This window comes from Salvia miltiorrhiza, chromosome 4 (assembly GCF_028751815.1).
Source record: "Salvia miltiorrhiza cultivar Shanhuang (shh) chromosome 4, IMPLAD_Smil_shh, whole genome shotgun sequence".
Taxonomy (NCBI): Eukaryota; Viridiplantae; Streptophyta; class Magnoliopsida; order Lamiales; family Lamiaceae; genus Salvia; species Salvia miltiorrhiza.
The window spans coordinates 34,590,283-34,608,491 of NC_080390.1; the positions used below are offsets into that span (position 1 = coordinate 34,590,283).

Consider the following 18,209-nt stretch of genomic DNA (forward strand, 5'->3'; position numbering starts at 1 on the left):
ATTCAACAATATTCTATATGTAACGGTTTGAACCGTTCTATACTTTAACGTAATTTAGTTAATTAATAATGGTCACCACTTGGCATAATCTTACTATATTTTTCAAATAATTATCAGCAAGAAACATAATGTTTTTAAAAACTCTTTAATTTTTTAAAGCATTTATCATACTAATATATTTACATGACCACCATATATGTCCCACAAATAACACTACAACATCTTTTTTATATATAAAAGAGAGTTACTATTATTAACAAAGAAATAAAAACACACTAACACACACAAACTCTTTACAATAACTATCATATATAACAACACATTTATTCATATTGACTGCCATATGATTTGAGACCTTATAAAACTCCAACAAGATAAACGAGACGCGATACATCTTGATGATGAATGCATGAACATGTTCAAGATTTTCTACATTAGTTGCTTATAAACTTGTGGTTCCAACCTAGGTGTGGCACGAGCAACCAATGGGTCGGCCAGAAAAGGATCTTCATTGGAGTCTTCAATACTCGGCATATGTGATGGTGATTTCCAACTAAAGCTTTGAACAAGTCTGGCTAAAAGCATAGTCATTATAGTAGAACCAAGCAAGATTGCAGGGCAACCACGCTTGCCAACACCAAACGACCACATTCTCAATTTAGAATCAGTAAGCCCCACATGTGAGGATCCGTCAATGTGGCGCTCGGGTTTAAACCTAAGAGGGTAGTCCCACACCCTAGGGTTCCGGCCTAGGCCGAGGCGGCTCAACAGGATGTGGCTTCCTTTTGGTATGAAGTAGCCGCTTACGACTGTGTCTTCAGTCGACACGTGTGGAAGGTTGAATGGTGCGACGGGGTGCAACCTTATAGCCTCCTTCACACAAGCCTTGATATAGTTGAGTTGAGGCAGATCCGATTCTTGGACTAGTCTCTTCTTACCTACAACCTCATCTAACTCTTTCACAGCTACATCAAGAATACGAGGCTCACGGATCATCTCTCTCATGCTCCACTCAGCAACATTTGATGGATTGTCAATCACCGCTATACTCATTTCCTGCAACCAATATACCATTAGGGGGTCTTTCCTGAGATGGATAATAAAATCCATCCTTGAAGTGAAAATAAGAAAGGAAAAATGGTAAACATCTCTTTTGTATCAAATGTTGGAAAAAAAAGGAGACATTTTAAGGCATAAATTTTTGTTATCCATCATTTTCCATGGATATTTTATCCATCAAAGTAAACGCAGCCTAAATGAAATAATCAAACTAGTATAAACTAGACCAAATGACCAAATATGATGCCAGTTAGACTTCAACCAAATGACCTCTTGAAAGACTTCGTTACGTGCCTCAGCACCGTCGCTTAGGCTAGGCCTCCTCCACAACTTCTAAAACTTAAAACTACTTTACTTGTTTTATAATGAGGATAAAATGTTGAATCGTATATATAATCAATCATGAAAAATCTACTTCCCTCAATATATTAGAGTCAAATGTATTCATTCTTATATATAAATGTGCTTACCTACTGAATTATGACATAGCTTAGTTTTGGTGTTAGCTAAAGATCGAATAACGATTTTGAATATATATATATATATATATAAAGTAAAATAAAGTAACATTATTATTTTGGATCATAATATAAAGTAAAATATAGAAAAATAATTAGCTTACAATAACTTGCGCTTTGATCTCTTCAATTGACAACAATGGATGATCGTTGGAGTCCTTGAGGTTAATCAAAACATCAAGAATATCATCATTAGTGCTTCTACCACCATTTCGCCACATCTCAACCCTATGATCAATTTCCGGATCTTGGTATTTTCTCAAATTCTTAATGGCATTTGTAAGAATCTTTTTATGACCATCAAAATCAAACATCTCCAAAAAGGGAACATAATCAGCAATAGCAAATCCATAAGTATACGATAGTATAATCCACACTGCATCCATGTGTTCCCTCTCTTCAAATCCCGGCCCTCCGTCCTCCGTTCCCGGCCCGAAAAACCTCTTCCCAAACACCAACTTCCTAATCACGCCACCGCAGTAAAGCCGCGCCGCCTCTCTCACATTCACAGCGGCCCCACTTTCCCGGCATTGGTTGTAGACGTATCGAACGAGGTGATCGGCTTCTTCGCATCTCTTTCCGTGAAGCAAGTCATGGACAGCCGCCGCGAGCACCTCCGACACAATAACTCTCCTCATTTTCTTCCACTGATCGCCACCGGGCGCGAGCACCGCCGATAAGTAGCCGCCGCTGGTGAGCCTCCCCGTCATGTTACCCGGCCTTGCCGCGAAGACGGCATCTTGCTCGTTGAAAAACTCCCGGGCGAGCTCCGGGGAGGTGATGGCGATGACGTGGACCCCGCCGAGGCGAAAGCAGGCGATTTCGGTGTTGAAGCTTTGCATGTAGTTGAGCATCCACCGGAAAGTTGGCTTGTTTCTCGCCATCTCCGGCAGGCAGCCAACGATGGGGTAGCCGGTGGGGCCCGGTGGGAGAGGGTGTTTTGGGCTTTTGTTGATTCTTGGAGTCGATTTGTGGAAGATTATCGTTAGGGCAAACCCTAATGCTACCAATAATAATAGAACTAATTCCATGGGAAAGGTTTGTTCTTGGAGATATTGAACTGAGAGAAGGTTTGGGATATTTATAAATAGGTACTTATTGAATATATTTGTAATGTAATACGAAAATAGATGATGAAATGTTTATTTAATATTTATAACCATAAAAGTCATGGTACGTGAAACATAAGTGACCAGTGAATACATAAGTCTGTGCGTGAAACCAGGGGCGGAGCCAAGGGGGGGCAGTGGCACTGGACCCCCCTGGAATTTCCAAAAATCCCAGGGGTATTTTAGTAATTTTACAAATATATTTAAAAAAATAAAAAATATTAATTTTATCTAATTTTTCTAATTGGAATTCCAATCCCTAACTTCTGCGAATTTCAATCCTTAACTTCGCTGCACATCTTCGCTGCTCTCCGTTCGTTCTCACTCGCAATCGCCATATTCCAGTTTGACTCTACCGTTCGTCTACCGCTGAGCTGCCTCCGTTCGTCTCCCTCAGTTCATTTGCCTTTTGTTGCTCCGCAAGTAAATGTTGTGTTTCCTATTCTTGGTCAATAATAGCTCGATGCTCACATAAATTTATTTAAGGGGGTGTAGGGGGAAGTTCATGTTCCTTATTCCTTGCTCCTTACCCACTGTTACTCTAGTTTTATTTAAGGGGTGTGGGGGAAGTTCATGTTCACATAAATTTGTTCCAGTGTCCTTCCAAAAAATAAAACAATAAATTATGGTACTAGTTTAGTGATGCTAGACGACTAATGTGGTGGTTATCTCATCTGCTATAATAATAATTCAAATGCATTTACAGACAATATTTCTGGTATGATGTATTATGTATATTGTGACAGAACAAAGGTAATGTTGCTAAATGGTAAGGTATGTCTTTTCTAAAGAAAACATATGCTATAATTTGAGACTTTTCTAGTTTTCTGCTCCGCTTCTGTAGAGCTTGCAAATGATGATTTTGGGTAATATTGACTTTACAATATAACTTGTGCTTGGTTATTAATATGCTTGCTAATTGTTATATTGGATTTTTTTAAAAATAATTATGTTTATTTTTTTTAACTTGTTATATAATTTAAATAACATTACAATTATATTAATTATTTTTTAATTTTTTTTATTTAATTATTATTTTTTTGAAAAAAAAAATTTGGACCCCCCTGAGTCGAAAGTCTGGCTCCGCCCCTGCGTGAAACACAAGTGATTTGAACCAGTGAATATACATAAGTCATGGTGTGTGACGGGGAATATGACAGTGAATTGAATTTGACAGTTTATATACAGAAAAATGCACGTGCAATACAGGCGATTAATATAAAACTAGCACAAATACTCCACAAATACTCCAGTGCAACCGGTTGCACCGTGTAATTGATTTCCAGAATGCCACTACTTTATTCGTGAAATGATACTTGAACATTTTCGAATGACAGTACTTCAACATACAAATGACATTTGAAGATCTTCAAGTGTCGTTTGTATGTTGAAGTATTGTCATTTAGAAACTAGTTGCACGGTGCAACCGGTTGTACGAGAAACTGCCTCTAAAACTAGTATGTTTGTTCGTTCGTGCGGTGCACGACGAAATTGAAATTAAATGATATTTTAAATAAATAAATACAAATATTAAATATATAATCAAAATATAAATAAATGCAAAATATGATTTAAAAATAAAATATCAATTACTCAATAAAATCTCGAATTTTAAAAAGTAAATTTTCAACTATGTATATAGTGTAATGATAATTATATATACTAAGTAATTTTAAATTATTTGATAATGAAAATTAATATACATATTATTATTATATAGTATTCCACATAATAATAAATAAATAAATATTTTCATTCACTAATATAAATAAAAAAGTTGTAAAATTTTAACAAAGAGAAAGAAAATAACATATTTTAAAATTTTAATAGCATATTCGTTTTGAATTCAATTTTGATGATTTTTATACCATATTAAAGATCTTGTTACGAAGTTAAACTTAACATGCATATTGAATATTTCTTCATAAATTAAAAAATAGTGAAAAAATTGATGGGAGAAGAGAGAGAAAAAATGAAAGAAAAAATGGAGGGAGAAAACTCCACTTTTATATATTATATAGATTGTTTAACAGTGACATAATTTTAGTAACATTAAGAGTTGTATCATAAAATTTGTTACATTTTTAACTGTAATAAAGTTTAGCTACACCAACATATGCATTTATATACTTTAGTTTACAAACACAAATGTAAGTAAATTTGTTACATTTAAAAATGCATGTAACAAATTTTGTGACATTTATTCATGTAACAAATTTTATGATATATACATACAAAACTATCATAAAATATTTTTGTTACACGTGTGTGTCTCTCTCTCTCTCTCACACATACACACACAAAGATTATTATATATACACACAAATATTGTTATATTACTTTTAGCAATTAACTAGTTGTGCCCCCGCGCTATGCGCGGAACAACATATTGTGATAGAAATAATTTAATTTTTAAATAATTTAATATTTATTATTTGAATGTATACAAATGTGCGACTTATCTTTTATAATTTAACTTTTATGAGAAGTAATTATAAATTGATAAAATTAGAAATAATCAAATGCTTATACGCTTTGATGAATGCATTATTACCAAATTGCAATGGTCAATGTCAATATTTTTGAAATATTGATTCAACAATTTTACCCTTGAGAACTATTCCCACAATTAAAAAGATGAAACAAAAAACTAATGTACAGTGTCTTTTTAACACAAGAAAATTCTATCTATTATACTAAAGGAAAATAGTCTGTCAAAATTTTCCCGCCTAAACAGATTTGGACAAAATAGTCTTTTCATATTTCTCTCAAAAATTGATGGCCATATCTTTTCATCTATCCAAAATTTTTTAGTTTTTACGAAAGAATATCTCCACCCTTTCTTCTCCATCTTCTCTGCCGCCTCATCTCTCCTTCCGACTCAGTCTGCAGCTACTCCACCTTCCGATTTACAGAAAGATCACTCCGGTGAACTTATTAAATTCAACGTCTTCACCACCGACCTGATGGATGAGAGGAGATAACTTCTCATTCACCGAAGATAAAATCAGGAACATCGGCGATTCAACTGGCTCAAATAAAAGGTTTGAAAAATCACCAATAATGGCTTCTCCTTCTCCCTCTCTTTGCTTTGTTGGTGTTAATGGGTTGTTTTTGTTTATTGTTAGATGACATTTGAACCGAAAAGATCACCAATTTCTCCAATAAAAATAAGAAATTATAGTGTGATGACTTCCTACCTATTTTTGAACTATACCCCACCACTTATATACTATATTAAAAAAATAACTTGTAATTTAAAATCAATTTAAAATTATTTTTTTTATTCTTTTTTCTTTTTATTTTTTTAACATATTTTTTTTTCATAATATCAAATTTTATAATTGTGAATTCTTTTTTATTTTTTTCAATATTTAATTCAACCATATTCAATTAAAATAATTTTTTATTATATTTATAAGTATGATAATTGAATTAATATATTAATTTTATATAAATATAAAAAATTAAAATATTTTTATGTGCACAGTGCACTGCATTGGATAGCATATAGTTCTAACAATACAATTCTCCGCTGCCTTCATCACCGTAAAATAAAGTGTGGGAATTGCGTTTGTATGTGAATTCCACGAAGTTTTAACTGATTCTCGAAAACTCCATCTGTCTTTGCAAAAAGTAAAAATAAATAAATAAATCTCTACTGCTTATCCCCTGATTCTTCACAAAAATCCTACTTGCTTTTCAAGAACAGCACTGGCAAGCTCTATCTTCAGCCATAATTCACACATTTCAATAGTATATACAAACATGCTGTAAAAAGGTCCAAAAGTCCAAAACAAAAATCCTACTTGCTTTTCAAGAACAGCACTGGCAAGCTCTATCTTCAGCCATAATTCACACATTTCAATAGTATATACAAACATGCTGTAAAAAGGTCCAAAAGTCCAAAACATAAAGCCAAGGCCTCACAGATACAGATGTGGACAGTGTAATTTGAAAAGAAAAAATGCATTTCATGTACAATAGTTTTTTAATGTATTTAATGTGAAAAGCTAGTTGTATTTTTTGGGGAAGCAAAAACATTGCTTTATATTCTAAGAAAGTGTGCGATAGGAAACTCACTATCTATATGAAGAAGTATATGATTTGCTTGGAAAGGAAGGTGAAAAATAATGTGGAATTACAATATATACAACAAAGAGAAAAAAGGGGGGGGGGGGGAGAACAAAAATAAAAACTCTATTGCGCTTGTAAATTTCTAACTGTAATTCTTCCTTTTCAAAATCCCTAATTGGGCAATAGAGATTCAAAAACCACAACAAAAACTTATTCACATGATTTTCACTCAACTTCGGTTACTCGATTGCTCTTGTAAATAAAAAGAAAAAGAAAACTCAATTGCTCTTGTAAATTTCTAATTGTAATTCTTCCAATTCACAATCCCTAATTGGGCAATAGAGATTCAAAAACCACAACAAAAACCTATTAACATGATTTTCACTCAACTTCGGTCGTGCTCATCCGTTCATCATCCGCAGATTACCGCATTTCTGGAATCGCGCCACCACCAGAATCTAGCGGTAGGACAGGCACGTCGATGAAGGAAAAAAAAGATAGAGAAGAGAAAGTTGGAGTCGAATCTAGAAGAGAGAGAGAGGGAGAGAGAAGGCCAGAACCAGATCTAGAAGAAGGAAGGAGGTGAAGGATGGAGCCTTACCCGCAGATTTTCTTGCAGAGGGAAAATGGAGGTTGAAAATGATGGAATATGAAAGGAAAGAGGATATGTGAGAGAGAAGACAGGCAGCTGCGAAATTTAGGAGAGAGAGTTAAATAAAGAGAGATGGAATCATCAAATTAAATAAGTTGGAGAATATGAAAAGACTCAATTATGGAAAATTGGAAAGGACTATTAATTTTGACAGCTTTTTTGAAAGAAAAAAATGAAAATTATAGTAGTAGTTTGGGCGGGAAAAATTGTGAATCACAACTTTCCTTTAGTATAATAGATAGATAATTTTTTTTCTCAAATAAGTATAAATTATTATCATAAAATAGCTACACTTTCACACGTCACAAAAAATAACTACACTGTTACATGTCACAACATGTCTTTAATTACTTTTGTGATACACATAATAGCTACCCAACTACAACATGTCACAATTTTTATTAGTTATATTTATAAGTGGGAGTACTATTTATAATAAATTATAGGGGTAATTGCCTGTAAATTCCTAACGTTTACACCGAATTGGTTTTTGCACCTTTTTTTTATTTTTCTACTTTTAAATACCTAACCTTTCGTTTTTGTCTCAAATTTGTCCGGTCATCGATTTTTTCTTACGCCGGCGCCGGAAATGCCACTGTGGCAGCCGGAATCGCTGATTTGGCCGCCGGAAATTGACACATAGCCTATTCATGACATGTGGAATTAAAAAAATAAAAATAAAATAAAAAAATCCATGTCATCATCTTCCCCACCCCACCCATCGCCTTCCCCTTCCCCCACCCGGCGCTGCCACCCTCTGCCGCCACCACTGCCCCCAGCCACACACCACCGGCGATTCGCGCGCCACCGGCGAGCTCAGTCTCAGCCGCACCCTCCACCGGCGATTCCCTCACCTCTGCGAAACACAACTCCCAGATCCATCTATGTCATCATCTTCCCCACCCCACCCATCGTCTTCCCCTTCCCCCACCCGGCGCTGCCACCCTCTGCCGCCACCACCGTCCCCAGATCCATCTATGTCATCATCTTCCCCACCCCACCCATCGTCTTCCCCTTCCCCCACCCGGCGCTGCAACCCTCTGCCGCCACCACCGCCCCCAGCCACACACCACCGACGATTCACAGCTCCCAGATCCACCCATCAATTGAGCGCCCAGATCTCTTTTCACCCATCAATTGAATACTACGAGGCGGCGACGCCGCCCCCTCCATCAATTGAGCGCCCAGATCCACCCATCGTCTTCCCCATTCTCTTCCCCACCCCAAACCCTAGTTTTCTGAAATTTCATGGAATTGTGTGGGGAAAAATGGCGGCGTCGCACGACTCCACGAGGCCGAGGCGCAGCGCCTCCGCGACGGCCTCCAGCACGACTGCCTTGGTCGGCTCTGGGATGGAGAGGGTGGTGGTGGCGGCAGGGGGCGACGCTGGTGGTGGTGGCAGGGGGGAGAGGAAGAAGATGAGGGGGGGGATTTTACTCTTTTTTTTTAATTTTTTGCCATGTGTCAATGAATAGGCTATGTGTCAATTTTCGGCTGCCAAATCAGCGATTCCGGTTGCCACAGTGGCATTTCCGGCGCCGGTGTAAGAAAAAACCGGTGGCCGGATAAATTTGAGACAAAAACGAAATGTTAGGTATTTAAAAGTAGAAAAATAAAAAAAGGTGCAAAAACCAATTCGGTGTAAATGTTAGGAATTTACAGGCAATTACCCCTAAATTATATATGTCATTATTGGAACATATTTAGAGAGTGTTTGGCTGAGCTTATAAGCTCTTTAATTAAAACAATTGTTTAGAAGTTTATAAGCTCCTTCAAAGTGTTTGACAAAATAAGTTCCTAAAGAGTTTATAAGTTGTAAAATTAAGCTATAAGAGGTTATAAGCTCCCAAAAAAATAAGTTCATCTACCCCAATTTATTTTTTCTTTATCTTATAAGCAACACTCATTTTACAATAATAACTAAACTATGATTATTTATTTTCATAATATGTCATTCTAATGTCATTTTTTTAATTTTCTTTTTCTAGCAAAAATTTCTGTCTCTAACAAAAAATTCTTTCTCTAGTTTAAAAGGTCAATTATCTAAACACTTGGACAACTTATAAGCTCCAAAAACTTACAAGCTCTTTAAAATAAGATTAGCCAAATACCCTCTTATTGTAGTGTTAATAATTTTTTTGATAATAAACCTAAAAAAAATGATACAATCAAGAATTGGATTCATATACGACCAAACAAAATTAAAATTATACTATATTTTAATTAGAATAATATATTTAATGACCAAATTCGTCAGAAGATTTTATGTATTTTTCTTTAAATGCTATCACTGTAAAACATGTTCTCTTCACATATTCCTACTACTTAAATTATATGTAGATATGTCTAGGATGGTGATTTCGTACAAGACAAACTCTATGTCGCAATAGTGGGGATGAAAATTGAACTTATAATTTTTACCACAAAATGGGACGTACTTCATCTCTAGATATGTCTAGTGGATGGTGATTTCGTACTAGACAAACTCTATATCGCAATTAGGATTGGAAAAATATATCGAAAATTTGGTAGATATATCGGTCATACTGTGGGGGGTGTATCAGTTCTAGTGTTGCCGCCGGTTCAGGAACCGCCGGTTCCGGGCCCAAACCGGCGGTTCAGGGTCGAGAATCCGGCGAACCGGAACCGGCCCGAATGAAATGTAAAGGGCCGGTTTTCGGACCCTGAACCAGCGGTTTCGGGCCGGGCCGAAAACCGGCGGTTCAGGGCCGAAAACCGGCGGTTCCCGGTTTTTCACGGTTTTTCACTTTTATTTTAATTTTTTTTTAATGAAATTAAATGATTTGTGTTAATTTCAACTAAATGTAGCTTCACTATTTATAGTGTACTACACATGGTAGAGAATCCTACATTTTTCAACGTGAGATAATGTAGCTTCACTATTTATAGTGTACTATGTAGCTTCACTATTTATAGTGTACTACACATGGTAGAGAATCCTACATTTTTCAATGTGGGATAATTTCAACTTAATGTAGTTTCACTATCTATAGTGTACTACATATTGTAAAGAATACTACATTTTTCAATGTGGGATCACTCAACCTAACTTATAAATATAGAACTTATATTCATGTAATATATAACTTACAACTTATAAATAGTGTCAATATATAAAAATATCCACTTTCATATAGCAAAAATAAATTTTACCCACTAAGATAAAAACATAAAATTTTACCCACTAAGATAAAAACATAAAATTTTACCCACTTTTTGCACGAAAAGACTAAAATACCCCTCCTTAAATACTTGTAATTTTCCAAAAAAATCCTCACTTTCTCTCATTTTTTTTCGGTCACAGCACCTCTCTCCTCTTTTCTCTCTCTCTCTTCTCTTCTATTTTTTCTTCTCTTTCTCCTCTTTTCTCTCTCTCTCTCTCTTCTCTTTTTTCTTTTTCGGTAACAGAGCCCCTCTCTCTCCTCTCTCTCTCTCTCTCTCCTCTTTTCTCTCTCTCTCTCTCTCTTCTCTTTTTTTGATACAGAGCCTCCCTCTCTCCCCTCTTTTCTCCCTCTCTCTCGCCTCCAATCCTTCCAAATTGGAGCGCCGTGAACGGAGGAGCGCGCAGCCATGTCGCGTCTCTTCACCCGCGGGGACGCCGCCTTGTACCAACGAAGGTCCGATGCAGCCGCCGCTGCTCTCTCTCTCATCGCAGATCTTCTCTCTCTCTCTCGATCTGTTCTGCCACCGCCACCTTGGACCGCGAAGGTCCAATGCCTCCGCCGCTGGTTTCGCTGGGGTACCGCTGCCCTATTCCCACTCTTCCCTCTCTGGAAATTGCATCGCATCTCTCTCTCTCTCTCTTTTTCTCTCTCTTCGTAAATCTCTGCTCCTCTCCATCACTGCAAATCTCCTCATGTTTGAATTTTGATGAAGCTTTGTTCTAGAATGAATTTTGAATTAAGGGATGAATTTTGATGCCGATGAGAATGATTGGAATGAATTTCTGTAGATTGGATAAATTTCTCCCTAATTCAATTGAACGTAATCGAAAAAACATATAAGCAACGAAGAAATTGATGAAAACCGCGCAATTTTGTACAAATGTTCTTGAATTCACAACCAGGTTTATGAATTCACAACTGAATTATCAGCGTTGGTTGTGAATTCACAATTGAAATAGTGTTGGTTGTGAATTCAAGTTTCATTGGTTGTGAATTCACAATTTGAAAGTTTCATCGGTTGTGAATTCACAACTCGAAATAGTGTTGGTTGTGAATTCACGCGAATTCACAACCAACACTTGTTATTCACAACCAATACTTGAATTTAGTTGTGAATTCGAGTTGAATTCACAACCACTGAATAGTGGGTATTTGTAAAATTTTATATGTAAGGGTAAAATGGTAAATGTGGGTATTTTTTAAAAATTTTATATTACTGGGTAAAATTTATTTTTACTATATAAAAGTGGTTATTTTCAAAATCCCCTCAAAAATATAACTTGTAACTTATAACTTATATTCATGTAATAGTTTTTACTTTACAAATATTGAAAAAATATTAAAATTACTCAACTTGTACTATATAGTTTTATAAATTATGATGTTAAAAACTTAAAATGTTAAAATTACTCAACTTAAAGTCTTAAATTACTCCTTAATAACTTTTATACTATTGTCATATAAATATATAATTTTTAAATATATGTTGTGTTTTTTAAAGCTTGAAATTACTCAAGTTACCAAGTAAAATAATTTTCAAATTTACTCAACTTAAAAATCTTAATAATATAATAATATTTTTATATCATCTTTTTTTTAAATGACAATTGAATTGAAATAAAATAAAGGAAAAATAATTAACACATTGATAATAAAAAATTCAAATTAATTCATAAAAATAGATATCTTTATTGAATTTATTCTATGTACCAAAAAAAAAATTACAATGATACAAATTACATAATCTTCAAAATTGAATAAGTAAACTAACTAATACTAACTAAATAACTAATTGATTCATAGACCTTATGAGTTATAAGTTACATATTTATAAGTTAGGTTGAGTGATCCCACATTAAAAAATGTAGGATTCTTTACAATGTGTAGTACATTATAAATAGTGAAGCTACATTAAGTTGAAATTATCCCACATTGAAAAATGTAGGATTCTCTACCATGTGTAGTACACTATAAATAGTGAAGCTACATTATCCCACATTGAAAAATGTAGGATTCTCTACCATATGTAATACTGTAACACCCCGATAACTTAGATTTATTTTATAAGTTTAATTAATGGTATTTTCTTGTATAGCTTATTATTATTATTATTATTATTATTATTATTATTATTATTATTATTATTATTATTATTATTATTATTATTATTATTATTATTATTATTATTATTATTATTATTATTATTATTATTATTAATGATTCCTATTAGAATTAGAACTCCTTTTATCATCTTTGTTCTTTATCTTAGTAGGAGATATACATAGAAAATAATTTTTTATATTTATCAAAAGCTCTTTAGAAACTAGTATAAATATGAGATCTATTTTCAAACCCTAAAAGAGACGGACACACTAATTAATTAGGGTTTTAGAGAGCAGAGAGGGCCAGAAACGTGTAGGCAGTTTCTCCCTTGGGACTTTCATAGAACGTTTTCCATCCAACGGTGAAAGTTGAGCGGGATACAGTTCAGAAGATCTGAGTTGGAGTCAGATTTTCGCAGGAAATCAAGTTCTGGCAGTTTCGGGAGAACAGCCATAACTTCCTCCACAGAACTCCGATTCAAGCAAAACAGGTGGCCACGGAAATCTCTCTCGAAGGCGAAGAAGTTGTATTTCTGGGCAAAATACGATTTGAGGACGTTTGAGGCTTCAAACGAAGGCTTGAAGCTGACTGGTCTGTTCAGCTGCAATTTTGACGAATTCTTCTGGTGCGGCGCTATTAAGACCTTCATTCCGGATTTTAGTTAATTACCTTCGACTTTAAGGTGAGGAATTTTACGCTTATTCATATGGTTATATATGTTTTTATTATCGCGTTTGATTACTTGTTTACGTGCATCTTATGACTATGTTGTTATGTGTGATCATGGGACCTAAGCCATTGATCTATGTTATGTGCGATCATGGGACCTAAGCCATTGATCTATGTTGATAAGTTGATCCTGAGACCTAAGCCATTGATCTATGTATGTGTTTGGTCATGGGACTTAAGCCATCGACTCAAACTATGATTATGTTTGTCAAGGGGCTCCGGTCTCTTGGCGTATGTTTGCAAGTATGATAATGTGATTTAATTATATATGTGACATATATGAATATTTTGTTATGTTCATCACTGAGTATATTTTCAATATGCTCACCCCTTATCTTCTCAGTTTTGCAGTTCTGGAGTCGAGGTGGCCATGGAAGTCGAGAATGACTAGAGATTTAGTATTTCCATAGAAATTTAAGTTGAAACATGTTACCTTTTAGTTTATCATTTTATTTATGTTACTACTTTAGTTTTGACAAGTTGATTTTAAATTGGTTTAAACTTTTATAATTCAAGAAATTTTATTTTTATCTATTAGTTTTCAAAGATTTTAGTTTGAAAAGTTTGTGAAAATTGGGGTGTTACAAATACACTATAAATAGTGAAACTACATTTAGTTAAAATTATCCTACATTAAAATATGTATGATTTGAATATAAAATTTTTAAAAAAATAAAATTTTGACCGGGCCCGGCGGTTCAGGGCCGAACCGGCGGGCCGCGGGCCTGCTGCTCTTGAACCTTAACCGGCCCGGCGCTACCGGCGGTTCGGCCCTGAACCGGCCCGACGGTCAACGGTTCCGGCTCGGACCGTTGACCGCCGGACCGGTTCAGGGCCGAACCGCCGGTTCTGGTTAGCCCTTGGCACCCCTAATCAGTTCAAGACTTATGTAGATTTTAAAAGTCCGTAAATTTTAAAAGTCTATAGAATTCTTACGAATTCTTCATGATTTTAAATGAATTCTTGGTCAGATTTTCAGTGAATTAACAAGAATTTTTCGTTATTTTATCGGATTTGAAATCCACAAAGCCAGCGGGCGTAGAGACCCCGCGAGCGCTGGGTTCACGCGAGCGCTTGAGGCCCAGCGACCACTGGATGCTTGAAAACAATAAATGTGAATAGGCCTCATTTTACCAGCAAGAGAGAGAGAATAGGTTGGGGTGTCATGATCACAAGTAGAAGAATGAAATCTTCTCTCTCTCTCTAGAAATAAGTAAAGTTGTGAGAGAGTGGGAGTTGATGTTTTAGAATTCAACTTATTAATGGTAAGTTGAAAAGTCAGCATCGTCTCAATATCAATGCAGACTGCCCACTTCAGGACCTTCTCCGGGGAGTTCTCTGTACACCAACAAAACAAATTCATCATTTATAAACTTGATAACCAGCGACCGCTGGCTTGTCCGAGCGGCCGCGGCGCCCCAGCGAGTGCTGGCTTCGTTGGACACGAGCGCTGGGTCCAGCGGCCGCTGGAACCCAGCGAACGCGGTGATTTTGCAAGATTTGTGAATTCTCGTGGTCTGTCCTCGGATTTGTTGATGCCTATTTTTTGAACGAAATCAATAAAAGTCATTCCAACTTTAAAGTCCATAGATTAACGAATACACCCAGATTTTCATAGACTTTTAAAAGTATTGAACGAATACACCAGACTTTAAAAGACTTTTAAAAGTCTTGAACTAATACACCCAGATTTTAAAAGATTTTTAAAAGTCTTGAACTAATACACCCAAACTTTAAAAGTCTGGAGAAATCTATATAAATCTTGAACTAATACACCCCCCTGTATCGAAAAATACCGAACTTAAAATATTATTATCATACTTTCAACATATTATTTTTTTCGTTTTTGTTCTTCCTTGTGTTGATGTTCTTGTTCCTGCGTCTATACATTTCTTCTTCATGCGTCGTTTCTTTTTTGGAAGGATACGTTGACGCTATATTGATAAAATTATTAGGGTATTTATAAGTATTTTTAATATTAGATTCAGGATAGGGGTTATAGATTAGATTGTATGTAATACTCCCTCCGTCCCACGAATCTTGACACGTTTTCATTTTTGGGCCGTCCCACGAGTCTTGACACGTTTCCTTTTTGGGTAATAATTATTACATTCCCCCTCCTACTTTATCACCTTTATTATATTTTCTCTCCTACTTTATCACTTTTATTACCTTCTCTCTTCTACTTTATCAATTTTATACTTTATTAATTACACTTAAAACACTAATCTACAACTCCTTAATTTCCGTGCCGAACCCAAACGTGTCAAGACTCGCGGGACGGAGGGAGTATTTTTTTCAAATTAATTTTTATGAACTTATTAATTTATTACAAATTTTAATTTTTATGAACTTATTAATTTATTATAAATTTTAAATGGGACTATAAGGATATACAATCATAATAATTTTATTATTATTTTAGATAAGGGGTTATAGTAAGAAAATTGAGAATTGGATTAAAATTTAAAGGGCTATATAGAGTAAATAGGAACCGTGAATCCCCCTTAGATCTTCGGCCTTAAGGCCCATTAACTGAGTTTATTGATTTTAGAAATTCATGCAATCCGTTTAGGCAAAGCCCACTAAGAGCAAAGCCTACTTATAAATGGAGATGACCTAGGGTTTCGGTTTTGCACATCACTCTTGCTGTCCGTTTGCAGAAAATCCTAGCTTTTCGTGAACTCATCTGGTAAATTTACTAATTTCTGCTGTTCATCTAGCTTGTACGAATTTGTGCTTGTTATGTTTTAACTTTCAATCGAGCGAGGAGATTGGATTGAATAGGGAATGTACAGGTTTTAGTTTTTTAATAGCCAGAAAATAGTCAGGTAGATTGCATTTCACTGAGAAACATAACTGGTTTATTTAATGGTCGTTTATGGCGAAAGTTTTATTTTCTTTGTTTTGATGCAAGTGCGATGAGCTCTTCTACCCTATTGAATTACGCTAGCATAAGTTCGTTTTATAACCATGATTGATTGGTAGTGGAATCATTGGAATGATTCGATAGCGTATTAAGCGTTTTTGTATACATTTTGTAACATTGGAGGGCGGGGCAATGTAGTACATGGGATGAGTTAGTATTTTCTGAGACTTTGTAAAATATGAAGTATTAAGATTTTATGTATTCTGGAATTTTGAGGTTTGTTGATTGCAGTGTTTGGAATGTTGTGTTTTTTTGAAATTTTGGTTTAGGCATGGATAATGGAGTTTTTGAATTATACTATTCTATTGTTCATGTAAAGAGATGGGCGAGGATGTTAAAAGTGGGGTCATAGTCCCCGAGTCTGTATTGAAGAAGCTGAAGAGGGCTGAGGAATGGTCCCTAGCAAGCACGAAAGAGCAAGAAGAAGCCAAGAAGAAGAAAGCTGAAACTCGAATGTTGATTTGCCAAAGAGCGAGGCAGTACTCACAGGAGTACGAGGACCAGGTGCTTGTTGAACTATTTCTGCTACAAATGTGAAAACAAATGCCCTTTTCTTTGATAGGCTATGTTTCTATTTTTGGTCCAGGAGAAGGAGTTAATTATGCTGAAACGTGAAGCGAGATTGAAGGGTGGATTTTATGTGGACCCTGAAGCAAAACTTTTGTTCATTGTTAGAATTCGGGGGTAATGGACTTTACTCAATGGAGTCTATGAAGTTCAATTCATGTATATTATCAGGCTCATGTTGTGCTATATGATCTTTCAGTATTAATGCCATGCACCCGACAACTAAGAAAATTCTTCAGCTTTTGAGATTGCGTCAGGTACTTGACCTATTTATTTTTTGCCAATGGCTGGATGAATTTGCTTCTTTGGTTGTTTTCTTCTATTCTTAACAGCTATGTAAACTGCATGGTATACACTGTGTCGTATATGATATTTCAATTCACAGTATCCGTTCTTTAGCAATGTTGGATGTCTTTGCAGTTGTGAGTAAACGATTCATCATTTTTTGTTAGGCTCTCGAAAACTAATCTTCACGCCTGTCCCAAAACTAATCTATCTTATTTTCAAATATTTTGTATGTGATCCTCTGCTTGCTTTAACTCTTTTATCTTATTATTCTTATTATTTTCGTCCCATTTATTCTTTTGTAGATCTTTAATGGGGTCTTTTTGAAAGTTAACAAAGCTACAATGAACATGCTTCACAGAGTCGAGCCATATGTCACCTATGGGTAAGCTATTCCTCAAAAGCCAAGGTTTTCTTGTTGGGACTGGGTGATAACAGTCTTATAATCTTTTGGCATGCTATGCAATCTTTTCAGGTACCCCAACCTTAAAAGCGTGAAAGAGTTGATCTACAAGCGGGGTTTTGGAAAAGTTAACAAGCAGAGAATTGCTTTGACTGACAATTCCATCATTAATCAGGTAGTACAGGAGCTTCTCATCTGTTAGATGCTGGCTTTGTTTCATGTTATTTATAATTTATAAACTCTGATGCTGTTGCAGGTATTGGGCAAGTATGGGATAATCTGCATGGAAGATCTTATCCATGAGATTTTGACTGTGGGACCCCATTTTAAGGAGGCCAACAACTTTTTATGGCCATTCCAACTGAAAGCACCATTGGGTGGATTGAAGAAGAAGAGGAATCACTATGTTGAAGGCGGTGATGCTGGTAATCGTGAAAATTTCATTAATGAGCTCATTAGGAGGATGAACTAGGCTTATTTGGTGTTCAGATTTTGCTTAAATGATTTTTGACCGTGACCAGTTCTTTAACTGGATTTTTGCAGTTTGTTTTAGACATGAACCTCCAAATAAAAACAAGTTTTTATTTCTTTTA

At 35.4% G+C, this 18,209-nt stretch overlaps 2 protein-coding genes across 2 annotated transcripts; one reads left to right on the plus strand and one right to left on the minus strand.

Annotated features, from left to right (window-relative positions):
• Positions 1 to 372: 372 nt before the first annotated feature.
• Positions 373 to 2,625, minus strand: LOC131021313 (tryptophan N-monooxygenase CYP79A68-like). The gene is made up of 2 exons (XM_057950445.1): positions 1,682 to 2,625; positions 373 to 1,056 (listed from the first exon to the last, which is right to left on the minus strand). The coding sequence occupies exons 1-2, from the start codon at positions 2,606 to 2,608 to the stop codon at positions 430 to 432; spliced, it is 1,554 nt and encodes a 517-aa protein (XP_057806428.1). The 5' UTR covers positions 2,609 to 2,625; the 3' UTR covers positions 373 to 429.
• Positions 2,626 to 15,941: 13,316 nt separating this feature from the next.
• LOC131021311 (60S ribosomal protein L7-2-like) lies at positions 15,942 to 18,209 on the plus strand. The gene is made up of 7 exons (XM_057950443.1): positions 15,942 to 16,124; positions 16,681 to 16,865; positions 16,948 to 17,045; positions 17,128 to 17,185; positions 17,519 to 17,598; positions 17,689 to 17,791; positions 17,873 to 18,209. Exons 2-7 carry the CDS (start codon positions 16,683 to 16,685, stop codon positions 18,086 to 18,088), a joined length of 738 nt encoding a protein of 245 aa, XP_057806426.1. The 5' UTR covers positions 15,942 to 16,124; positions 16,681 to 16,682; the 3' UTR covers positions 18,089 to 18,209.